The sequence below is a fragment of the Canis lupus genome, chromosome X, assembly GCF_003254725.2.
Source record: "Canis lupus dingo isolate Sandy chromosome X, ASM325472v2, whole genome shotgun sequence".
Taxonomy (NCBI): Eukaryota; Metazoa; Chordata; class Mammalia; order Carnivora; family Canidae; genus Canis; species Canis lupus.
The window spans coordinates 19,502,634-19,529,046 of NC_064281.1; the positions used below are offsets into that span (position 1 = coordinate 19,502,634).

At 40.6% G+C, this 26,413-nt stretch overlaps 2 protein-coding genes across 13 annotated transcripts in view; one reads left to right on the top strand and one right to left on the bottom strand.

The window, feature by feature from the left end:
• The window catches only part of APOO (apolipoprotein O), a 62,482-nt gene extending 43,049 nt beyond the window's left edge, over positions 1-19,433 (bottom strand). For all 12 annotated transcript variants that reach the window (XR_007409481.1, XR_007409479.1, XR_007409478.1 and 9 more), the window contains exon 1: positions 19,135-19,433. Coding sequence is in view for 4 of the 12 variants with exons in the window: in XM_049107725.1 (XP_048963682.1) it covers positions 19,135-19,143 (9 nt within the window). In the remaining 8 variants the exon portion in view is untranslated. The remainder of the gene's footprint in view (positions 1-19,134) is intronic.
• A 727-nt stretch (positions 19,434-20,160) lies between these two features.
• The window catches only part of CXHXorf58 (chromosome X CXorf58 homolog), a 50,175-nt gene continuing 43,922 nt past the window's right edge, over positions 20,161-26,413 (top strand). Inside the window, exons 1-3 of the mRNA XM_049107724.1 lie at positions 20,161-20,308; positions 22,693-22,828; positions 25,888-25,987. Of these exons, the coding sequence (XP_048963681.1) occupies positions 20,257-20,308; positions 22,693-22,828; positions 25,888-25,987 (288 nt within the window). The 5' untranslated portion in view covers positions 20,161-20,256. The remainder of the gene's footprint in view (positions 20,309-22,692; positions 22,829-25,887; positions 25,988-26,413) is intronic.

The window sequence follows — 26,413 nt, forward strand, 5'->3', positions numbered from 1 at the left end:
TTCCACCTTATCTCTGCAGCTCTGGCTTCTCCCACAACACACCAACTCCATAGATCTCTCCCATGCTATTGCCCAGCTTCATGGGTTTGTACATGCTGCTTGCTCTGCCTGGAATGTCCTATACTTGCTTTGTCCTTCTGTACAACTGCCTAAGAGCAGGGAGATATATTGCATTTTTCTTTTCTTTTCTTATTTCTATTTATGGATATCAAGTTCTCCCTACCAGATGGGAAGACCTTTCACTACTGTGTCACATCTCACTATCTCACTTGTGATCCTGACTGTGCATAGCACATAAGAAATGTTCTGTAACCATTTACTACCTGCATGAATGAATGGAACAGAGATGGAAAATAAATGAGTGGCTGATTTGTTTTAACTCTGTAGGCATGCTTTAGCATCATGGAAATCATATTACTGAGATCTGCAGTGCCTACAGTGTGAAATGCCATAATGCTCACAAAACATATAATGCTAAATAAAACATGACAAAAATGTCTGTTGAAATGTATGCCAGGAGTTACACACAAAAGGGCAATTCCTGTTTCAGAAGCAAATAAAGAGCTAGAAGCTATTTTAAAAAGAGTGGCTATGACTTTAACTGGTTTAAAAATAATTAACATACCCTGAAGTAGTACATGTTCATCTTGAAAGGACTTAGTTTCAAGGCAATATTGCTACAAATTTTTCTTGTTTCTGTAGAGTCAAGGTTAACCAGCTACTGCAGACAGTGTGGCCACTCCAGGCACCCGAGGAGAGGGCCTACTAGGCTGCTAGTACGTGGAGGTGCCAACTCAGTGCTCTCTGCCCCCTGGGTCTGTCCACAACCTACCAACAACACTGCCTTGAACTGGGGACTTTCCACTGAGCCAGCTGGCCCCACTCTGGATTTTCACTCTCTTCTTCATTGGCAAGAGCTGGCGTCTTAACCTTTCCCACTCCTTATCCAGCACTGGAGCCCCCAAGCATTGGAGTTCATTCTGTCCTCTGCCTCCATCCTTCTTTGATATAATGCTTTATGCTGGCATTTTAAATTCTCAAGTCCTACTTTCAATCCTTAATCCTATCTACCGCTCATATATTTCATTTTTCATCTCATAGCCTTCTGTTGTTTTAATTCAGATTTCCACCTTTCTGTTCTTAGTGATTATTTTCACTCCCTTTCATCTTTTCTTTTCAATCTCAACTTATTGACTTTTTAAATGTAACATTTTATTGGACTCCTGATTACTTTTATTTTTCCCTCTCATCCACTTTCCTAATTGTAATATTAAGCAAAGCCTGGCCCTTCATTGCTCAAGTTGTTTTCTTCCTCTTCTCCTGCCAGTCTTCCACACCATTCAAAGCCACCCCCACTTTCATCCCACAGCAAGAACTGTGGCCACAAGGGCAGGAGCACCCAAGAAAGGCTCCTCCTGCAGTTGCCCTTTCAGCTTCCTGAAGACCCTCAACATGGGATCCCTGGGTGGCGCAGCGGTTTGGCGCCTGCCTTTGGCCCAGGGCGCGATCCTGGAGACCCGGGATCGAATCCCACGTCGGGCTCCTGGTGCGTGGAGCCTGCTTCTCCATCTGCCTGTGTCTCTGCCTCTCTCTCTTTCTCTCTGTGTGACTATCATAAATAAATAAAAATTTAAAAAAAAAAAAAAAAAAAAAAAAAAAAAAAAAAAAAAAAAAGACCCTCAACAAATAAAAAATAAACAAACCTCACAACAGGAGACTTGGGAGATCTACAGATTAACACTCTCTAGAACCACAATTCTCCCTGCAGAGAGAACATAATTTACTTCAGGGATTCTCATTCTCAACAATATTAACACTTTGGGCTGGATTATTTTTTGATGTGAGGGCTGTCCTGTTCACTACTGTTGGGTTGCCTTGTGTGAGCCTAGAACACAGAGGCATTCTCTTTCCATGAAGGGTCTTGACCTATTATGTTACAACCAGACTGAAAATACCTCCTGGGAAGTGAGATCTCCCCTGGACCTTTTCTGGTGAGAGGCTAGAACCTCTGGGCTGTAGCACTCCCTGCCCCACGTGACAGTCCTTGAGAATCATTGTTTGCGAGGTTCACACTCTACCCAGGACAGATGGCTTGGCTCAGAAAATGGGTACATATGCACCTTCCAAGAGCTGATTAGACATGCTCTAGTTCAGATTCAATGAGATTGGCTTGATAGACCGAAGTCGAGCCCACTCTGTTGAGAACTGCATCTTCAATGAGGGGCTAAACTACAGCTACAGAATAACTAGATTCAACAGCTTTACTGCTTCAGATCCAGCCTATCCTCTGAAATGTATCCTTCAGCTACTAGATGCCTCTTCTGGAACACAGATCGCTGGGGGTGTCAAAGTAAGGACTCCAATGTGTTGACTTGTCTGAGGTTTTGCATATAGTGGTATGAGACCCTCAGTCATAGAGAAAACTAAAATCAATTTAAAGGTGAGTTGGTGACCCCTAGGCTTTGAGTTCCCTGGCTCATGTGGCTAAGCCTTCTTTCCGTCTGATTCTATTCCCCAGTGAGGTATCCTAACCTTTCCCTTAAGGTATATTCTCAACCTCAGACATTTGGATTCTTTGCCTTTCAACATCTATTTTTACATAGCCCACAGAGGGTTTAATCATCAGTGTAAACTGAGCACTAGGATTGGCAGGTGGTAGGATGGGGCTCTAACAAGGCATTTTGTAAATGGTGTAGGCCAGCAGTGTCTTCAAGGATTTCTGCTCCTTACTCTCTGCAGTGAAGGTCATCAGGGACTGGCAAGAGCAAAACAAATCTGGCTGGGGAAGCAGGGTTACATATGACAATACAATTAGAAGAGGTCAACTGCAATTTTATTTCAAAAACAAGTATTTTTTGTAGACCTACTTCCATGTCGGGCTCAGTGCTAAATATGACACATTTAGGGAGACATGGTCCTTGCCCTTACAGAGTTTCCAGGAAGCTAATGAGTTTACTCAAAAGGACTCAGGTCATAATTAAAAAACACACACACAACACAACTCGGGCCTGAGATGGAGTTCAGCCTTCTGCTCCAGCAGCAAAGGAGATTCTTGGACACAGTTAATCAAGATATGAATCTAGTGAGGTCATAAACACTCAGCTCATAATGGGTACCCAGAAGGCTAACCTGTCCTTGTTTTGCAAATAAACACTGCCCTAGACTCTGTAGCTCCAGGACCACTTTCTGATTGTATGCCAGTAAAATTGCCTTCAAGACAAAAATCTCAGGCTAAATAAGCCATTTTCAGAATTACTCAAGGATGTTCATGAACGGCAGGGTTTAAACCCTGACAACTTGTTTTGTTTTGTTTTGAACTTTATGGAGAACCCAGTATATAGTTTCTCTCATTTTTAAGTAGGGTGACCCTTTATTCTCCCCAAGTTAAAGATCTATTATCTTATTAGGCCTTTCATTTAAAATATATAGTTTCCTTGTGGATAAAATCTAAGCCTCACTTTGCAAACCTGCATACACAAGAGGTTTTAGAATCACCTGGGGAGTTTTGTTTTGTTTTAAGGAACAGAGATTCCAAATATTCCTCCCATGGTATCTGATTCAGTAAATCTATAAGGGGACCCAAGAACCTATTCCCACTATCAGCCAAGTTTAGAAAACCAGTATTCCACAAGCAGATGCTTGGGAAACAGTTATTCAGCTTAGGTTTGTATAAGCACTCAAACATAGTTACCTTTAAAAACATATGAAAGTATGAAATGAAAATTGCCCTAAACATAAAAAATAAAACAGTGACTGGACACCCACTACTAGAGAAGTTATGGGATTTATTTACATCCAAGAAAATCTTTCCCATCGTAAACACAACACAATCAATGCTCTCCACCCCTAATTCTCATTCTACCATCCCATCCTTCTATCTCCCTTCACTGATAAATTAAAAATAGACTATGGTTAGGAGGGAGAAGAGTGAATATCCTTGGGGCACCTGGGTGGGTGCCCAGCAGAAAGGGCACGTGACTCTTGATCTTGCTGTTTTGAGTTTGAGCCCTACACTGGATGTAGAGATCATTTAAATAAGTGACTATTAAAAAAAAGTGGATGCAAGCTGAGTGACAAGAAGGACCATGAGGGGTTATAGAGTACTAGTTATGCTAGTATGGTAGGTTTGTAAAAATTCATTTGTGATCTGGGCACTTTTCTGTATGTGAGATCTCAACACAAAGTTAGAAAAATGGATTCTTACTTGCTTTCTTTACTTCATTCTTTCCTCCCTTCACTACTCAAGATACCTAAAATCATTCTTCCCAAGGCCACCCATGGCCTACCAATTGCTAAACTCCAATGGACATCTGGCATCCTGGCTGAACCCTGAAACTGGTGACCCCTCCAACATCTTCATACTCTCTCTTGCTTCCATTGCCAAGATTGTACTCTAGCTCCATTGTACATGCTTTATAGGGCCCTCTTTCCCTCTCCTTTTGGGCCTTCTCTTCCTCTGCCCTTTCTTCAGAGTTGGTGAGTCAGAGTAGTCCTTAACCCTCTCCCCTTCTCACTCTAGAGCAGTTTCATTAAAATCTAAGCCTTTGACTTCCACCCTACACTACTGATGCCCAAATCAGTATTCCCAACCCCAGCCTCTCCCTAAGCCGCAGGCTTGTGTGTGGAACTCCCTGTGGGCTTCCTCACTAAGTGTTTCAATTGCCACCTCATAATGAATTTCCTTTATCCAAAACCCTGTTTTTCTCAGTTTCCCTCCCTCATTTCATGGCCCTACAAGCCACACAAAGGACAACATCAAAGCAACTCTTTGATGAAACCATGAAAATGGACTTCAAAGACCGTAAGATGTGGTTGCTGCTTCCATCGTCTAAAAAAGTGGACAAATAATTACACTGCTGTGATGAGGGCGCTAACCCACAGAGGACCAGAGTAACACAGAGAAGAGAATAATGAGCCACAACTGGAAATGCTGGCAAACAGCTGCAGGGAGAAGGCAAAATCAACAATCGAAAGTTTACGCATTTCTTTCTCTTGGCAGCCACCCAACAGACTGATGTTAAGACTTAAGTGTCACTAGGACTGGCCTCTGTAAAGAGCAGTAACAAGAGAAACCAAAGGTTTGGAACAGGAGGATGGTTTTTTGTTGTTTTTTCTTAAAGATTTTATTTATTTATTTATTCATGAGAGAGAGAGAGAGAGAGAGAGAGGCAGAGACACAGGCAGAGGGAGAAGCAGGCCCCATGCAGGGAGCCCGACGCGGGACTTGATCCCGGGACTCCAGGATCATGCCCTGGGCTGAAGGTGGCGCTAAACCGCTGAGCCACCCGGGCTGCCCAGGATGATTTTTTGAAACACCACACTCTTCAGCTATACCCATGAGTAGGTACAATCTCTAAACACAGCAAATACAGAATCATAAACCATGGCTGCTGCTTTAATAATACCAAACATTCTTAATCAAGAAGTTTCCTTTTAATATCAAGGCCAGACAGGTTTGGATGATAACATACTCAAAATTATTTGGTATCAAAAGCTGCATAAATAAACTTAATGCCTAAATTATTGCATTTTAGCTATTATATAACTTAGTGGTCATATAATCTGTACATTAAAATGCGCAGCTGTTTCCAAAGTTATTATACAAGACCATTTTTATATCTGTCACTGTGGAAAATAAGTGCATGTGGGGACATTTTTATAGTAAATGTCATTTAAAATTAGATATTCTCCTATTTATAGGAAATGAGGCATAATTATATATTTTTCCTCCAAATGTTATACTGGTTCTTTGATCTTCGGTCAACCTTTCCTGTAATAATTTCCATTTGAAAGCATTTTCCATTAAAAACAAAATTGGCGGGGGGGGGGGGGGGGTGGGACCAGGGTGGCTCAGTCAGTTAAGCATCTGTCTTTGGCCAGGGTCATGATCCCAGGGTCCTGGAATTGAGCCCCATGTTGGGCTCCCTGCTCAGCGGGAAGTCTGCTTCTCCCTCTCCCTCTGCCACTCCCCCTGCTTGTATTTGTGCTCTGTCAAATAAAAAAATAAAATATTTTAAATAAAATTTAAAAATGTTTTACATATGATTCTTTTTAGTTATTTAAGAGAGAAAAATCTGAAATGGATTTTAAAAAAAAGATCTATGGAAACTGACAATACTTTTGAGGATATTCTTGTTCCCAAAAAAAAAAAAAAAAAAAGAGGACATAAAATGAAAAATAAACTACATGTGGGCAGCCCAGGTGGCTCAGCGGTTTAGTGCCGCCTTTGGTCCAGGGCGTGATCCTGGAGGCCTGGGATCGAGTCCCACGTCAGGCTCCCTGCATGGAGCCTGCTTCTCCCTCTGCCTCTGCCTCTCTCTCTCTCTCTGTGTCTCTCATGAATAAATAAATAAAATCTTTAAAAAAAAAAAAACTATATGAAAGAATTTAGGGTCAAACAAAATGATGAAAACAATCAACAATTTTGCCCAAGTCTGGCTATACTGCTGCCCTTAGTAATGTATTGTACACTGAATCAAAAATAAAGATAAATGAGTCCATATTTGTGAAATATCAAAAAAACTATGCCTTCCTGTCATAATGATCGTTCAGTACAGTACCTACATTACTCATCTGGAGGCCACATGCCAACTGGTAATAGAGGCTTTTCTTTCTCTGAGAAGGGGGCTAGAGGGATACAGACAACGGGAACCTGAAAATTATCTTCACTGTACTGTTCTGACTTTAAACAAAAAGTTGATTCAGTATTACTTAGACACTATTTTTTAAAAATAGGTATTTTCTCGCCTCATATGCCTTAGGATGGCTACTATCAAAAAAACAGAAAATAGCAAGTGTTAGCAAGGGTATATTATAGAGACAGTGGATTCCTTGTGCACTGCAGGTGGGATTGTGAAATGGTGCAACATCTAAGGAAAACAGTGTGGAGGTTCCTCAAAAAATTAAAAATAGAATTATCACACGACCTGGCAATTCCATGTCTGGATATGTATCCCAAAAAACTGAAAGCAGGGTCTTGAGGATATATTCACGTTCACAGAAGCATTATTCACAATAGCCAAAAAGTGGAAGCAACCTGTCTGTCAAGGACATTATGCCAAACAAAATAAACCAGTCACAAAAGACAAGTACTGTATGAGTTCATTTCACAAGGCATCTAAAGTAGTCAAATTCATAGGAACAGAAAGTGAAATGGGGGTTACCTGGGGGTTAAGGGGGGAAGAAATGGGGAGCAGTTTAATGGATAGAGAGTTTCAGTGTCCCAAGATAAAAAATTCTGGAGATTATTATGCATCAATTTGAATATATTTAGCACTACTGAACTGTATACTTCAAAATGGCTAAGATGGTAAATTTTTTGTTATATGTGGGGTTTTTTACTTCAATACAAAAAAGTGAAACTAAAAAAATGGTTAAGATGGTAAAAAAAAAAAGTGAATGCAGCCAGAGAGAAAAATAAATAGTACACCCCCTCAAAAAAAGTTTTTTCTCTTCAAAGTAGTAACCTGGATAGATCAAATAGGGAGCCAGAATTTCTTGCAACTATTTATACAACAAAGTAATAAAGGGAATCTAGTTTTGATATATGATCATATGGCTTCCATTTCTAAATGCTTTCAGATCCAATTTTAAGCCTGTAAGAAAAACAGTCTCTGTACATTTGAAATACAAGTGAGAAAAGCAGATTAGGAAATGGCATTGTTTAAAGGGTAGGGGACTGTAAGTTTTCTGAAAATGTGAAACTGAGGATATGTGTAAGTATACCCACAAACAAGTCTGAAAAGATGTTAACAGTGGCTATCTATAAAGATGGTGGAATTAAGAGCAATTATTTAGTGTCTTCTGTATTTCCTAAAGTTTTTATAACATACATTGATTCATTCTTTAATATGCAAAGAACAAAAGTGGCTGACTCCAGTGTATAAAGTATCTGTCACAAAGTATGAAGATAACTCCAAATGAAGAGAGGCTGAAATATTTTGATGAAGATATTTTTCGAATAAATCTACTGCTCAGTGACACCATGTCTAGGGAGAAATGTATTGCCAGGATAATTAAATCTGTCCTCTTAAAATGATCACCTGGATGGGCATTCATTTGGATGTCTGAATTTGGGAGCGCTTATACTTTTATTTTACAATAGTCACCACAATCATTTCAATGTCTGTTTCATAGTAAATGGGTCATGAAGTCAGTATTTTAAGAGTTCAGACTTTAACCTACAAATAGAAAAATGGTCCTCCAACTATGATAAATATAGAACTATTTTGTGAGAAACTCCATTCTGTAATTCTGTGGTACAGTAAGTGATATCTCCCAGTTCTTTCTCATTCACGACAAACGAACTGTGATCTAAAGAGATAAGGGAAGAAAATGAGGCTATCTTCAAGATTAACATTATCTTAGGCTTACATAAAACCAACTTCTATTTTATCTTTGGAGGGCAGAACTCACCACAGAATTAGGTCAGCAAAGCAACTACCTTTCATCTGCAACTGTTTCACATTCTACTCTTTAAAAACAGTCGCCAGTTTTTGTTAAATTCATGCAAAAAAGAATAAACGTGTCTGATAAACAGGAAGGAAACTTCAAGGCCAAAGAGTGAGATTACTGTTCCTTCAAGCACGTTTTGAGTCATCTGGTTGCGCTGAACTGGCGTCACAGACTTATAACACACATGACACATAATCTACCACGTCTCAAATTCATCTAGAACTTCCTCATTCAGACAGAAATTTACCGCTGCTTACCTAAACTCCTATGCATGTCTCCTCTTTCTCTTTCGGAATGGCACCCCAAGATCCGTTCAATCTTTTCTGAGTTAAGGGAATACAGGGAGGAAAAAAATCAGAGGGGAACAACTTACCTCAAGAATTATCTTTCAAACGCTTTTTCAAGTAACTAAAAAATCTACATTTTCTAAGAGGAAGAGCTATTTTGTCAAAGCAAAGTCTATCTAAACCCAGGTTTCATTTCCTAAGAAACCACTTTGGGTACAAAGAACACCAACTGCAACTGTCTCCAATCTCATCTCATCTATTCACAGATTTTTCTTCCTCAAGGAAAAAAAAAACTTCACAATTTTTCTAGAAAAAAAGTGGCTGTGTAAGGCTCAATTCAGCTGGTGATAATCCAGATTCATAATGAAAATCTCTGCAAAAATACAGCACAAAAACAAGAAAAGTCAATATTTAGACTATACACAGCAACTTCTAACAGTGCTCCCAAATGATGTGACTCCACAAACAGGCTCAGGGTCAATATTTGCCAAGTGAGGTAAGCCATCAATAGAGGATTCAGGAAACTTGTTGGAGTCCTAGTATCACTTGGTGCTTACTTACTCAATTGCCAGTTTTACCCATGTCATAACACAACACATGAATCAGCACCTCTAATGGGAGAGGAGATTCATTTCAGCAAGCACAAAGAAAAACATTCTGTTATTTCACAAGTACTGACGTCTATGGGATGGGGGAGAAAAGAAAAAGAAACCTTTACTATTTTCATATATCCTATTTTAAAAGACTAGTCAAAATTCAAGCTGTATTACAAAGTTGTGATCATCAAGACAGTATGGTAATGGCACAATAAAGACACATAGATCAATACGACAGAACAGAGAACCCAGAAATGGGCCCTCAACTCTACTGAAAAAGCAGGCAAGAATGTCCAATGGAAAAAAGTCTCTTCAACAAATGGTGTTGGGAAAATTGGACAGCCACAGGCAGAAGAATGAAAAATGGACCACTTTCTTACACCATACACAAAAATAGATTCAAAATGGATGAAACACCTAAATGTGAGACCGGAATCCATCAAAATCCTAGACTGGAACACAGGCAGCAACCTCTTTGACCTCGGCTACAGCAACTTCTTGCTAGACACGTCTCTGGAGGCAAGGGAAACAAAAGCAAAAACAAACTTTGGGACTTCATCAAGATAAAAAGCTTTTGCACGGCAAAGGAAACAGTCAACAAAACCAAAAGGCAACATATGGAATGGGAGAAGATATTTTTGCAAATGACCTATCAGACAAAGGGCTAGTATCCAAAATCTATAAAGAACTTACCAAACTCATGTTGGCAAGTTGAATTTCAATAAAATACTAAAAAAAAAGAATTTATTAAACTCAACATCCAAAAAACAAATAATCCAATCAAGAAATGGGCAGAAAACATGAACAGACATTTCTCTAAAGAAGACATACAATTGGCCAACAGACACATGAAAAAAGGCTCAACATCACTCGTCATCAGAGAAATACAAATCAAAACCATAATGAGATACCACCTCACACCTGTCAGAATGGCTACGATTAAAAAAAAAAAAAGAATGGGTACGATGAACAAATCAGGAAATGACAGAAGTTGGCAAGGATGTGGAGAAAGGGGAACCCTCTTACACTGTTGGTGAGAATGCAAGCTGGTGCAGCCACTCTGGAAAACACTATGGAGGTTCTTCAAAAAGTTAAAAATAGAAGTACCCTACAACTCAGCAATTGCACTACTAGGTATTTATCCAAAGGATACAAACAGTCATTTGAAGAGGCACATGCACCCCAATGTTTACAGCAGCAATGTCCAAAATAGCCAAAATATGGAAAGAGCCCAGATGTCCATCAACAGATGAATAAAGAAGATGTGGTGTGTGTACACACACACACACACGCACGCACACACACAGAGGAATATTACTCAGCCATCAAAAAGAATGAAATCTTGCCATTTGCAGCAACGTAGATGAACTAGAGGGTATTATGCTATAAGGGAAATAACTCAATCAGAGAAAGACAAATACCATATGATTTCACTCATATGGAATTTAAGATACAAAACAGATGAACATAGGGATAAGGGAAGAAAAAAATAAAACAAGATGAAAACAGGAGGGAGGCAAACCATAAAAGACTCTTAACTCTAGGGAACACACTAAGGGTTGCTGGAGGGTAGGTGGTTGGGGGGATACGGTAACTGGGTGATGGGCATTAAGGAGGCACATGATAATGAGCACTGGGTGTTATATGCAATTGATGAATTCCTAAATTTTACCCCTGAAACTAATATTATTATACAGTATATGTTAACTAAATTGAATTTAAATAAAAAACTAAAATGTAAATAAAATAAAAAGATCAAATGAATGAACAGACACTTCTGAAAAAAAGAAACCATTGGCTATCCCTCCCAACCAGAGCTATTAACACATTTGTGAATCTATCTCTAACTCCCACAAAGGGCTCCTCATCCTCACCCAACCAACCAAAGACATCCTTAAGTTGGAGCCAGTGTGGTCTTTGAATAAAACACTGCGTTGCTTCAAAGAGTCAGAAATAAGTAGGAAGACAAAGGGTGCCCGTATTTAAAGTGCCTTTAGGGGCATCTGGATGGCTCAGTGGTTGAGCATCTGCCTTTGGCTCAGGTCATGATCCTGCGGTCCTGGGATCGAGTCCTGCATCGAGCTCACCACAAGTGAGCCTGCTTCTCCCTCTGCCTATGTCTCTGCCTCTCCCTGTGTGTCGCTCATGAATAAATAAAATATTTTTTAAAGTTTTTAAAAAGTAAAAAAATTTTTAAGTGCCTTTAAAACAATATTCATTCAAAATACAACTATACTATCTATAATGATATTATGATTAAAATACAGCTTAATATTCAAAGTTATAGGCTCTCAGCTATTGAAAACTCTCCAACCCTTGCTCTAAATTCTTGCTGCTGCCACTTTTAGTACACAATGAACACAGGTTTTAAAATCCACACATTAAGAAATTGGCACTGTTCAAGTTTTCTAAAAGAACTGGCATAAGGCCATGCAGAAATTAGGAAAAACTCACAGTGAAAAAGAAGTAACTTCCAAATTCTAAGATTTATCTTCAGACTGAGATTTTTTTTCCCCTGAAAATATCTAATTGAACTTTCATGTTGTATGCACTAACCATAAAATTCCACTTACGCATTACTGGAGAAGATCAACTCTTTTAACTTTCATTTCAAAAATCTTTTGGCACTTTCCTGTCATAATATAAAAAAAGTCAACTGTCAAGTTTTGGAAATGGATACATTTCTTTGCTATAGAGATGTCTTATGCATCTGATTACTTGCAGTAATTTTAAATGTACCACACAAACAAATCTCAAAGTTCATTTGTTAGCCTCTAAAAACTCCCATTCTAGCCTAGAAGAGACAGAAGGGTCGAGCACGTATACATAAAGGTCCTCTAATCAGGAAAGTCTACAAATATGTACAGGCCTCATAGGGTAATAAATTCATTTATCATAAATATCTAGTCAACTGTATGCTATTCCATTTGTCTCTGTTCCCCATGCTTTTAAGGTACAATTCATGTACATCTTCCTTTTCCAGTGTTAGTGGCACACAAGAGGCCATTAGCATTTTAGACGGAAGAGCGTTATGGTGTCCTAAGAATTCAGTTCTATATGGGAAGTGAATTTATCCAAGTTGCATCTACTTTTGACAGTCCTAAGTCCAGGGTGCTAACCTGAAACTCCAGATCACTTCGGGAGACATGGGTGATGCAGAAGGGATCGAAAATAGCTTACATTCATACAGTACTTCACAGTTTATGGTTCTTTCCATATGTTATCACATTTGAACCTCCCAACAATCCTGTGCCAATTGGAGGGGCATGTTACTGTCCTCACAGTACCTTGATAAAAGGGGACTCTGAAAAATTAAGAAATCTCATTAAAGTTGCTCAGCCAGAAACCAAAAACAAACCTGAGCCCACACTTTCTGACTGCATCCAGCTGGGCAGTTTTTCTTCTTTGGGATATACCACCCAACATCTTTGAAGGGTAAGAAAGGAAAAACATCTAATTGATACTGCACATAAATACATATATATTATATACATATATAATAAATATATATACACAGTAAACATATATGTGTATGTATGAATGTATGTGTTCACTATAATTTCTCAAGAAGCCCTTTGGAGATGCTTACATTGTAGAGGAGAAATCTTTATTTCTTTCAAAATATGCACTATTTAAAATAATAGTCAAGTAAAATAAAGTTAGAGCACTTCTTTTGCAATTTACAGGTGATTTTCCTTTTTCACTTAGCAGTGTTAGTCTCCCCTCAATTTGTACTAGTGATATACTATTTATGGTAAGTAAAATAATTTCAGAAAGTCAGACACGCAATAAAGGCATTACATCAAGACCAAACAGCCACAAAGAGTGTGTGAGGTAATAACGCCTTAGAGCCAAGGACACGGTCACCTCAGGCTCCTCCGAGCAGGGAGCTCTGAGTGCAGGTCATAGATAGCTCTGTCCTTCAGGAACGAACTCCCAGAGTTTTCTTCAAGAGGCCAAGTTTTCTCCCTCAAGGTGGCTGACAACTCCATCTCCAACCCACATCTCTTGTGAAAACGTCATAGCCTTGGGTTCCACGTCAGCTGATCACTACATGATAATATCCACAGATAGTTCAACGAGGCCAACTTGTTCAAAAGCAAATTATCACCTCCCTCCCCCCCAACCCACCTCAGCCTTCTTCCACTTTCCCATCTCACCGAGTGGTTCCAAGAGCCACTCAATTTTCCAGGCTAAAAGCCCAGGCAGCATTCTTAAATTCTCTTCTCCTTTGCCACATACAGTCAACAACGCCATTTTGAAATTAAAAAATACTTCTGGAAAGCCCTAAGATCATGCACCATCATAATACATAATACATCATAGCTGCCTCCTACGAGAAGCCAACTAAAAGTAACAGCTCATGGTTATCCATCCCTCACTTTATCCCAAGCACTGCAAAGTTTTGGGTCTGAGTCAATTTAACCCACACAAAAATGTGAGGTCAGTGCTAGTCTCATCCTTGTTTCACAGATAAGGATGCAGTTAGAGAATTGGAGTATCTTGCCCACGGGAACACGGTGAAGCCTAAGGTCTTAGCAGAGTGTCAAATTCTTCTGGAACTCCTCTGTGTCCTCACACTCGCTTTTCTGCTCAGCTTGGAAGGGGCCCCATAACTGTGTCCACCCAGCTTCAGAGGTCAGCGCAGGCAGGTTCTCCTCTACAAAGTCTCTTCATGCCCCCTGCTGGCACTCACTCCTCTAAGTCAGTGGTTCTCAAGGTTGGCTACACACACTGCAAACTAGATCCCTACATCTCAATTCTAAAGATTGGCGTGCGTGCAGCCTGGGCAGCAGGACTTGCTCCCTAAATTATTCTAACGTGTAGCCAAAGTTGAGACCCCATTGCTCTGTATTTCCCGCAACTCTTTCACATCAGAACACTTACCATGCTGCATCGGAATGGGCCATTTCTGAGCCACGGGGGCAGGGGGTATCCCAAAACCAGAGGTTCCTGGACCTTCACTTAAAAAGGAAATCAGGGGACGCTGGGGTGGCTCGGTGGTTGAGCATCTGCCTTTGGCTCAGGGCATGATCCTAGGGTCTGAAGACAAGTTCTACACCAGGTTCTGTGAGAAGCCTGCTTCTCCCTCTGCCCATGTCTCTGCCTCCCTCTGTGTCTCTCATGAATAAATAAATAAAATATTAAAAAAAAAAAAGGAAATCAGACCTTTGGGCAGGGCCCTGGAAAAATGTCTATCGAATAATTCTGGTGTGTGGCCAAATCTACAGACTCTCTCCTAGGTAAGAACTAGGACTTATTTGTACCCACGAAGGTGTAGCACAGTGCTCAGTCATAGCTGGACCTTGATAAACATTTGTGTAATGAATGAAGTCTAGTAACATGAATCTGGGGACTGGGTGTATATATATTCAATTCCAACAGCAGCACCTGGAAAAACTACTTCCTGGAACAGAATGCAAATTCAGACTGGGCAGCTTTTCAAATGTGTTTTTTAATCCACCAGTGCCCCCTACTGATCTGAAGATGGATAAATCAAAACAATGGTTACAGTTCAACTATTTTAATTGTATATGCACATAACTAACTAGTCACACACACAGTACACTTTTTTCCACCAACACCTATACTATCAATTCCTTTCCGCTCCAGTCCTAGTTAACTTAGGCTCATAACTCTCAAACCTAGATCTATCCTACCATTTGTTGGTCCCCACTTCCAGGAGGCAGTCATGATAGAGCTCCAAAAGTAGTTCTCGGAAAAGTCCTCAGAGCCTCTCACTGATCTTTTTTGTTCTTTGGTCAGTGTCTCTTGCAAATCCCACCACACTCATAAAATCACTACCTTTTTAAAAACACAAGAAACCATGGGACACCTGGGTGGCTCAGTGTTTGAGTATCTGTCTTTGGCTCAGGGCTCAGGGGATCAAGTCCCACATTGGGCTCCCTGCAGGGAGCCTGTTTCCCCTCTGTCTATGTCTCTGCCTCTCTCTCTGTGTGTGTGTCTCATGAATAAATAAAATCTTTAAAAATAATAAAATAAAAACACAAGAATCCATTCACCTACCAATCTGCTTCAGTTCCAGCTATTCAAAGTATAATGGAGCACCAGCAGCATCTATATCATCCAGAAGCTTGCTAAAAAATGGACACCCTGAGGCCCCACCCCAGACGAACTGAAGTGTACATTAAAGTTTGAGAAGCACCAGTTCTCAACTTTCTCAACTACTAGACCTAACACCACCATTTTTATGACAAATATTTGTCTAAGTAAGTGTTTTGCTATCTTGAAATAAAAGTTATCACCCATCTACACAAGTAAGACCAAAAAAAAGAGAGGCCACTATACTGATCTGATGGAAATGTAATGGGAGAACAAAAGGGCAAGATTTATAGTAAGAATTGTATTTCGGCATATAAATGTTCAACACAACTAAATAAAAGACATGCAGAACAATCCAAGTTCCCAAAATATATCCCAAATGGGTGGTACTGTCTGGCTGAGAACCGCTGCTCTACTAATACTCCCAATCTTTTCTTTCCAGCTCACAGAAAGAAGGCAACATCTTTCTTCCTTTTTGAAGCTGAGGGATTGATTCTCTCTTCTAAAAGCCCCCTTCCTACATTCCTCCCTAAGGCAATAAACATTGCCAAATCTTGAATACCAAAACAACCACAAAAACAACTCTACAATCTTGACCCAACATGTCCCTCTAGTTACCATATTCTTACTCCTTCCTTTGAAGGAGAAAGTCAAACTTATCAACCCTACCATTGTATCCACTTACTCATGTCTCAAGTCACCAACCCATTATACAGCTTTTGCTTCCATCAGTAAATCCACATATATAAAGGTCATAAAAGCCTTCCAAATTGCCCAAATTAACAAACACTTCTCGAAATTCATCTAACTTATCTCTCTGTAATGGGCATTGCTGATCACACATCCAAACTCCATTCCCCACTATATTCATAAATTCATTTCTCCCATGTGACTAAGACAAATTGACCCCACCCCTAGCTACTCTTGTTTAGTTCAAGCCAATCAGAGCATGGCATTCCCCTGGCACTGGCTATCAGGTCAGGGGCAGACACATGACCTAGGTTGGTCCAATCAGACTGAAGGAAGAGTGTAATCCAAGCGTGGGAGTTGTCCTCTCCCCTGCTTTAGTGAATGAGAAAGCATGTGTTACTACTGCCAGACATGCTACAACTATAGGGGGACTCGACCTTACCTTGGAAAGCCAAGAAATGAGATCAGGTCCTTGACAACACTGTTGATCCACTGGAGTCCACCCTTCCTCTAGACTTTGTGAGAGTTTTCTTCTTACTATTTAAGTAACTGTATTTTCCCAGCTGAAAGCATCCTAACATGGCCTGTCCTCCTTGAAACGTTTTTCCCTTGATTTTCTAAACATCACCCTTTTGTACACCTACTTATCAGAAGTTGCTTCTCAAACATCTCTGGCTTCCCCTCTTCTTCTGTCTATTCTTTACATTTTGGTGTCTAGTAAGGTTTGTTGTGATCTCTTCTACTCAAACTACATGTTTGAATAATTTAAGCTGAGTTATATTAGCACTTCCCCCAAAGGAGTACCACTGCTGATGCTCCCCAGCTCATCCACCTATGGAACTCCTACTTGTCTTTCAAAGCTAAATGTAAATGTTTCCTCTGTGAAGCCTCCCCTGAAGTTCCCAGGGGTTCATTGCCCCTTTTTTGTGCCATAGACCCTACGGACCTGTTCTCAAAATAATGCTTCTAACTGCATAAACTGCCAACTATACTTCAATAGTATAAAAACATTTTAAAATCACAACATATGATATAGTAATATATACTCATTACCTCATTAAATAAAAAGACCTAACAGTCTTACAACTACTATAATTTTGAAGTAGTGATGACCATAAATGATGCCTTGAGATCTATAACAACTGTGATATGAAAATGTCTGTGACATGTATTGGTCCTGTGACTTCTACTGATGACAGGTACTGTTAATATTACTGTGATTTATTGCTGTACTAGCTTATTAAATTAATTGCTCCCAATGAACCTCCTTATATCCATGCTCTTGTGTAGTGCCCCCATACTGACTCTGGGCTTGGCTATGTGACTTGTTTTGACATGAGCAAATGTGATACAAGCAGTTAAGTGTTTATGCAATCAGACTTGCCTTCTTGGAACCCAGTGGCCAGGTGAGGAAGCTTAAGGTAGGCACAATGAGGGGCACCAAGCCGCCATATATGGCAGTAAGGCCACCTTATAGTCTAGCCACCAGCTGAATTCACCCACTAGGGATGCCAGCAAGACTGCCCAGGCAACCCACTGACAGTGAGAAATAATAAATCATTGTAGTTTTAAGGCACTGGTTTGCACTGGCTTGTTATCCAGCAACATCTAACTGAAAGTTACCTACACTCACAACCGAAGTAAATGCTACATTTCAGCTCCAGATTGGTAAAAATAAAGACTTTTTCCCATCAGAGTTTAAGGACTGAATTCTATCTACAGGCCCTCTGAGGGGCTGAAGACCACATTAAGAACCCCCACCCAGTGCAGAAGGAAACCCCTGAAGCAGAGGACATCCTGCTCTCCTTTCTACTACCATAGTACATTATCGATACCCATATAAACTGATCACAGCATATCCTTTGCTGTTGCAACCCTAAAATTAAGCTGAGCTCCTAGCACCTAATAGGTATTCACAACACAAATTTATCGAATGAATGCAAGTTGCTTATAGGATCTGCCGTGGTAACTAAACTGGGAGCAGCCTGAAAGCAAAATAAAAGCAAATACTTAGATGGCACCTCTATATACCAAGGGCTGTTCCAAGTGCTTTACATATACTAACTTATTTATTCCTTATAACAACCCTATGAAGTATATGCTATTCCCTCCAATTTCATGGATAAGAAAACAGGCACAGAAAAGTGATGTGCCCAAGGTCACCCACCTAGAAAGTGGCAATGGCAGAATTGGAAGGCCAAATCCATGCTGATTTTATAACCTGTCCTAATGTGCCCAAAGCACATTGCAGACGCACAATAAAACCTTTCAATGAGTAGTACAAATTTGAGATTTCATTAGCACTATCTTATGGGTGCTAGGCTTCTTGAAGACTCAATTTTGTAGAGTAATCTCTGGTAGCTTGCAATTCTCATGATGGAAAACATTGTTTACTTTTTTAAGAAATAGAATAATGGCTTCAGGTTAAAAAAGATTTTCGAAAATCTTCACTGTGAAAGGCGATTTCTTTCAAAAGACATAAGTTTGCAAAATGTAAAGGAGGGGGTCGACTTGTTCATACTAAATAATGCCCACTCAGGAGGGGAACTAAGTTGTAGCTTCCCACCCTTCCAGCCATTCCCATACCAGCTTCCCCAAATCCTGCAGTAGCCTCTCCAAAGGTGACCCTCCCCCATTCACACATCAGGTTCTGAAACCTGACTCCACCAGGCAACCAAAGCCGAACTCTGCAGTGCCCTGAGCTGGCCTCTCCTTACCCACGAACCCAACAGGGCACCATTGGACGGTGGGGTGGGTGACTACTTTGGGGGGTACTTTAACTTTTCAAAGTGTTTTATTCAAGAGAGTAAGACCCAAAGGACCCACCCACCTACCCATCACGGGTCTCACGCCTCCGCCCGCCAACCTCTAGCTCCCCGCGGACTAGTGAATGGACCATGAGGTTGGGACGCAGCCGCCCCGGAGGCGTAAAAAGCCTTGGGGCAAACTGGGCCTGCCCTCGGAAAAGCCCACGAGAGCGCAGCCAGGGCTCCGCGAGGCCGGGAGGGGGCGATGACAGCTGTGACCCGGCTCCACGCTCTCACCTTGAACATGTTGCTGGCAGAGGTGGCTCCGGCGGGGTCACCCCGGCCCCGGCCCCGCCCACTACGGAGAGGCGGCTACGGCGGCCGAGTAGGGCCCTGATTCCTCTGTCCGCTAGTGGGCCGCGGGGCGGGTGACTGCCGTACAGCCAATTCGATCCCGCGAAGGATTAGCTCGGAAGCCTGGTCTCGGAGCGGCGTCGCTGAGCTGTAGCGCGTAGCTCCTCAGGCCTCGAGCGAACGCAAGCCCCGCCTCCCGGAGGCTCCTCCCCTGCGGCGGTCGTTGCTAGGCGGCAGGAAAGCGCCAGCTCAGTGTGGGCGGCCCGCGGGGGCGCCGGGAGGGAGGTGCCGGGCGTCGCGCCGCGCTGGGAATCGGCCTTCGCTGCCGCGATTGGGCGCCCAGAGGCGTGGGCTGGGAATCCTGTGCGCCGAGGCCGCCGGGCGGGGGCGCTCGGCTGGTCTCGGGCGGCTTTGAAAGTCTCACAGCCGGAAGCAGCCGACCCCTGGGGCCTGGAATTATCTCACAAAAGGTTTTCAGATTTTTTTTTTTACTGTAGGCTGGAAGTTCCTAAGGTTTTGAATTTAATCTAATTCGCCATGTCCTTTAGTCTCGAAAGGCCCTGGGGTTTTTTTTCCCTTTAAAATACTTAAACATATGCCCCTCTCTGGGAATCAGATGTCCCTTAATGCTACTAGAAAAGGCAATAATGAGAATAATTATCTAATTAACAAGAATACCAAACACTAACGGTGCTTACTATATGCTCAGCTCTGATCTAAACTCGTTACACATACTCATCTAATCTTTCCGACAACCCAGGTAGGTGAGTACGATTATTATTTTTAATATAGTAGAAGACGAAACCGAGGCACAGAGAACTAATTTGTACAAGGCCACATGGAAAAAGTGGGAAGCCTGTGATCTCGCCTAAATAATTGTTATACTGTCTCATAATGGGGGTGTGTTTCAAATTTCAATCTATTACACGTCCTCACCCCATAGAAAGTGTAAATTCATCCAGGCGAGCATCCGCAAGATTGTGGGGGCTTGTGTGGGGCCGTGTCTCTGCCCTCCAGCCAAAGACCACTGGGAACACATCTGTAGTTGAACAAGTTGGGTTTATTATGTTTCGTTGCTGCGAGGAAAACACGCAACTTGGCACAGCGGGGCATCTCAGTGAGTGCGTGCTAGATTTATTACAAGATGTGGGCTGATTTGCCTGGGGTGGCGCAGTGTTAAGGATCCAATTGTCCATCTCAGCTCCGGTCTTGATCTCAGTGTCTTGAGTTCAAGACCCACCTTGGGCTCCACGGTGGCCTTGGCCTTGCAGCCTACTTAAGAAAAAAGATTTGGGCGAAGCCTCAGCAGCTCAGGGGCTGAGCGTCTGCCTAGGGCTCAGGGCGTGATCCCGCGGTCCTGTGATTGAGTCCCGCATCTGGCTCCTCACAGGGAGCCAGCCTCTCCCTCTGCCTGTGTCTCTGTGTGTCTCTCATGAAAAAATAATATCTTAAAAAGAAAATTAATAAGAAAAAAGATTTGGGCTTTGGTTGGGTGATTTGGGGGCAAATTCAAAGAAGCCAGGCTTTGCTCTAGATTGGGTGTTGTTAGGAAGCCAGGATAGCACCAAAGCCCAGCTGTAAGTGCCAGGCCAACTCCCAGATGTTAAGGGCTGCTTTTTCTCTTTCTCGGGAGAATCTATGTGCCAAGCCATCCCCATTCCTATACCCAAGGACAAATACTGAGAAGACTCTGAAGGCTCTGCATTTGTAATGGAATGTCACGTGTATAAAAGTGTGAAGTATAGTGATAAATTAGGGCAGGAGTTCTTAAATATTTTTTCCCAAGATTTATTTATTTCAAAGAGAAAGAAAGCAGGGGGAGGTGCAGAAGGAGAAAAGTTTCAAGCATACTCCTGGCTGAGCATGGATTGTAGTGGGGCTTGATCCCAAGACCAATGAGATCATGACCTGAGCCAAAAGCAAGAGTTGAATGCTCAACCTGACTGAGCCACCCAGGCACCCCAGGGTAGGAATTCTTGATTCAAGCAGTATATGAACTTAGATGGGGAAAGAAATTACAACTTTATTTGCGCTCATCTCTAACTGAACTTCAGCATTTCTTTCAATTTTAGTGTAGGCAATAAAGCACAGAAGTATCAGCAGTATCTGGGACTTTGTCATCGGTAGAAAGCACAGATATTTTCATACAATGTTACACTCATGGCAGATTTCTTGACATACCATTTCTGCTCATTACCAATTCACAAATACAGGAGTTATTAGAGCTCTCATTTTATTTAATGCATAAAGAGGATAGGTTCCTATAATTTTGTTTTTGGAAGTATTTTGCAGTGATTTCAATATAGAGTCCTTTGTGATCCTATGTGTTTTATGTTATGCATTTAAAAAACGTAATTCTTGGTAGTCGTCCATAAGAGTCCATCCATAGAAGTCCACAACACCAAAAGAAAATTAAGAGCCCCCGCTTTAGTAGAAGAGAATAAGCAGTGAGTAAGAATTTGGGAACCGCATCCAAATCAGAGTAAGGCATCAAAAGATAGAAAACCAAAGATAGAATCAGTTCATTTAGTACACACCCTTTTAACTTTACCACAAGGGGAATTGAGCTACCAAAAGGTTAAGGAACTTGCCTTAAGTCCCACAGCTATTCCATGATAAAACTAGGACAGAAATTTCTTAGACAAGCATGTAAAAATTCTCCATTCTCACTAGACATGGAGGATTCCATAGTTAGCAAGATGTTTCTGGCCCTCAATGAGCCTTGTTGGGGTGACAGCCAAGAAAACAGATTATGGCATAATATGAGAAGTACTGTAAAAGAAAAACATGTACAGTATTATGGGACCTTGGAGATAGGGTGAACAGTTGTATGAAAAAGAAGATGGAAAACGTCAGAGAAGAGACATCAATTAGCTGGGGTCTTGAAAGGTAAATTGATGTTTGCTGGCGGTAGGAAAGAAGAAAGAGAAGAGAGAAGAAATGGTGCGTCAATGGCACAGAGTTGAAAAACATTAATTTTGCTGAGAAGTTCTTGTTCTCACAGAGTCTAGAAGATGAATGCTGGTGAAAGTTGGTATTTTGATATTTGAAAGAGTAGACCGTAGATGGAGAAAAGTCTAGAACACCATTCTAAGGAGTCTGGACTTCAATGTGGAGGAAATGAAGTGTCCCTGAAAGACTTTAAGCTGGGAAGTAAGAAGGCTGGATTATTGCTCTACAGAATTAACTCCAGCTGCAATGTGGAGGAGGGCCAGAAGGACACAGACTAGAGACTGAGGGACCAGTTAGAAGACTATGGATAGATGCACTTGTCTTTTCCACATCCCTCAGAATATTTTTAGTACCTAAAACATGTAAACTGAAAAAAAATAAAAAATAAAAATAAAGCATGTAAACTGTAAGCAACATTAAGACATCCATGGTGCCTTCCTTTGTAAAGGATTCTGGAAATAGCCCAACAATCATATAGCACTTGAGCCTTGTCCAAACGGTGCAGTAATATAGACTATGACCTCAAATGCTGAATCTATGTACTTTCAGAATACTTCATCATAAGGAAAATGAAGCACTCCTCAAAGGTGTCAGTTAGTGGTGTTCCAAAATCAGATAATCCACGCTCAGGAAAAGACTACAAAATGCATTTGTCAAATATTGGAAAGAGAAAAGCAGTACAACAGTAAGTAGCCATCTTTCAACCTTTATCATTTTCCACAACTGGTCAGTTTCCATACCGTATTTGCCCAGCTAACATCAAACACTTCTTGTTTTGTAAATTAGAGGGCTTTTTGTGTGTTTTAAAATTACTTTTGGGAAAAAAAATAAATAAATAAAATTACTTTTGAATTGAATAGTAATTATTATAATTAGTTTTTCATAATTTGCAAAGCATGTTAACACACATTTCTTTGATCCTGACAACTCTGTGAAGCAGTCTTATTATTACATTTTATAAGTGAGGAAGCAGCAACTGGGAGAAGGTAAGTGATTTGCATAAGGTTAAACAGCTAATAAATGGCATCATCTAGGAGTTAAAGCTTTGTTTCTGTAAGTCAAGCCTTTTCTTTTTGTTTGTTCTATCTGTTAAATAGGACTTATTTTTAAAATTATATTCAAGTAATTAACATGTAATATGTTATTGGTTTCAGGGGTAGAGGTCAATGATTCATCAGTCTTATATAATGCCCAGTGCTCGGTAATATAGACTATGCCCTCCTTAATGTCCATCACCCAGTTACCCTGTCCCCCACTTCTCTCCAGCTATCCTCAGTTTGTTCCCTATGGTTAAGAATTTCTTATTGGTTGTTTCCCACTCTGATTTCATCTTGTTTTATTTTTTCCTCTCTTCCCCTATAATCCTCTGTTTTGTTTCTTAAATTTTACATATGAGTGAAATCATATGATAACTATTTTTCTCTGATTGAGTTATTTCACTTAGCATCATACCCTCTAGTTCCATCCACATTGTTACAAATGGCAAGATTTTGGTTTTTTTTGATGGCTGAATAGTAGTCCATTGTGTGTGTGTGTGTGTGTGTGTGTGTACATCTTCGTTATCTATTCATCTGTTGATGGACTTCTGGGCTCTTTCCATAGTTTGGCTATTGTGGACATCGCTGCTATAAACACTGGGGTATGGGTGCCCCTTCAGATCACTACATTTGTATCTTTGGAACAAATGCCCAGCAGGGCATTTGGTGGGTCATGGGGTAGCTCTATTTTCAACTTTTTAAGGAGCCTCCATACTCTTTTCCAGAGTGACTGCACCAGCTTGCATTCTCGCCAACGGTGTAAGAGGGTTCCCCTTTCTCTGCATCCTTGCCAACATCTGTCATTTCCTGACTTGTTTATTTTAGACATTCTGACAGGTGTGAGATGGTATTCCATTGTAGTTTTGATATCTATTTCCCTGATGGTAAGTGATGTGGAGCATATTTTTCATGTGCCTGTTGGCCATTTGTATGTCTTCTTTGGAGAAATATCTTTTCATGTCTTCTGCCCATTTCTTGATTGGATTACTTGTTTTTTGGTTGTTGAGTTTGATAAATTCATTATAGATTTTGGATACTAGCCCTTTATCTGATAAGACATTTGCAGATATCTTCTCCCATTCTGTCCGTTGTCTTTTGGTTTTGTTGACTATTTCTGTCGCTGTTCAAAAGCTTTTTATCTTGATGAAGTCCCAATAGGTCATTTTTGCCTTTATTTCCCTTGGTCTTTGGAGACATGTCTGGCAAGAAGTTCCTGTGGCCGAGGTCACAGAGGTTGCTGCCTGTTCTCCTCTAGGACTTTTTAAATTATTTATTTATTTATTCATGAGAGACACAGAGAGAGAGGCAGAGACACGGACAGAGGGAGAAGCAGGCTCCATGCAGGAAGCCTGATGTGGGACTCAATCCCGGGACTCTAGGATCATGCCCTGAGCTGAAGGCAGATGCTCAACCACTGAGCCACCAAGGCATCCCTCCTCTAGGATTTTGATGGATTCCTGTCTCACATTTAGGTGTTTCATCCATTTTGAGTCTATTTTTTTGTGTATTGTTTATGGAAATGGTCCAGTTTCATTCTTCTGCACTTGGCTGTCCAATTTTCCCAACACCATTTGTTGAAGAGATTGTCATTTTTTTTCCATTGGAAAAAATACTCTGTCAAAGATTAGTGACCACAGAATTGAGAGTCCATTTTTGGGTTCTCTGTTCCATTGATCTATGTGTCTATCTTGGGCCAGTACCATACTGTCTCGATGATTACAGCTTTGTGATATCGCTTGAAGTCTGGAATTGTGATGCCACCAGTTTTGGTTTTCTTTTTCAACATTCCTCTGGCTATTTGGGGTCCTTTCCGTACAAATTTTAGGAGTATTTGTTCCAGCTCTGTGAAAAAAGTTGATGATATTTTGAAAGGGATTGCATTGAATGTATAGTTTGCTCTAGGTGGCATAGGCATTTTAATGATATTTTTCTTCCAATCCATGAGCATGGAATGTTTTTCCATTTCTTTGTGTCTTCCTCAATTTCTTTCATGAGTGTTCTATAGTTTTCAGAATACAGATCCTTTAGTCAGACCGTTTCTACTCTACATCTTACAGTCTGCATTTTGCCAGCCAATGGTGACATTATACAGGAGTATCTTTCTTCACATGTAGCTTTGTGAGGGGTAAGGATGGGATTGGGGGGTTTTGGAGAGAGTATCCCTACAATCTGCTGAGATGTGAGCAAAAGTAAAATGATTCTCTGACCTGACTGGAATGAGCCTGGTTCAAGCCAAGATCAGAGAAGGGGGTTTCTTTTTTAGGGCCTGGTTGTCTGTTCCCAGAAAAGAATTGGACCTACTGTAACTTTGAGTATTCTATGTTCTATTTTCATAGCACTTGGACTAGTTGGACAGTGTTTTTAAGAACTAACTATAATGAAATCATTTTAGGTCATGGATGTTTTTAGAAAGCAAATTTGTCTCTTCCTACATTTTTAGTTATAATATATATGCCTTTTGCTGATAAAGTTTTAGCTGGGACTTTTTTTATCTCAAGGGAAAGATTCTCAACTATCTTATATCCTCATTCTGACTAGATTCTGCAAATGACCAGTTCCAATTACCACATCCAAATGTTCCTTATCAGATCAGTCTTAGGGTGGAGAATGGGAGGGTGCAGGGGGAAGAAGCATAAATTGAGTTCCCCAAGATTTTAGGAAAATGAAAACTACTTCACTAATCTTAATCTCTTGTTTTTCTTCTCAGAACTAATAGAGCTATTTCAGCTCGAAGGATACAGAGAGCTTGGTTATCTCATGTGAACAAAAGAATATTTAAACTCCTAAAGCACACAGTTTGTGCAGCGGTATGTATTTTGCTTTTTGTTTTCTCTGACACATCTAATTACTTATCAGCTAAAAGGTCTGTTAAGTAAAGTATGTAACCTTTTAAAAATCTCTTCTATATGAATATGCATGGGATTCTGAGATTGCTCCTTTGTTTATCCCTAAATGAATATTTCTGGATTTATTTGTAAATAATGTGGGTGACTGTTATTTCCTTTTCTGAAACTAAAATGATGTTTTTAAAAAAATCAATTTCTTATTTGAAGATGTGGGACACTGATCTTCCAACCAGAAAAATCTCTGAATTAAGTGCCCTTACCTTCCACCCAGCAATTTTACTTCTAAGAATCCATTCTACAATATATGTACAACTTCATTGCAGTATTGTCTGTAACAGCAAAGAAAGTAAACCATAAAATGTCCACCAATGGGATGCTGGTTAAATA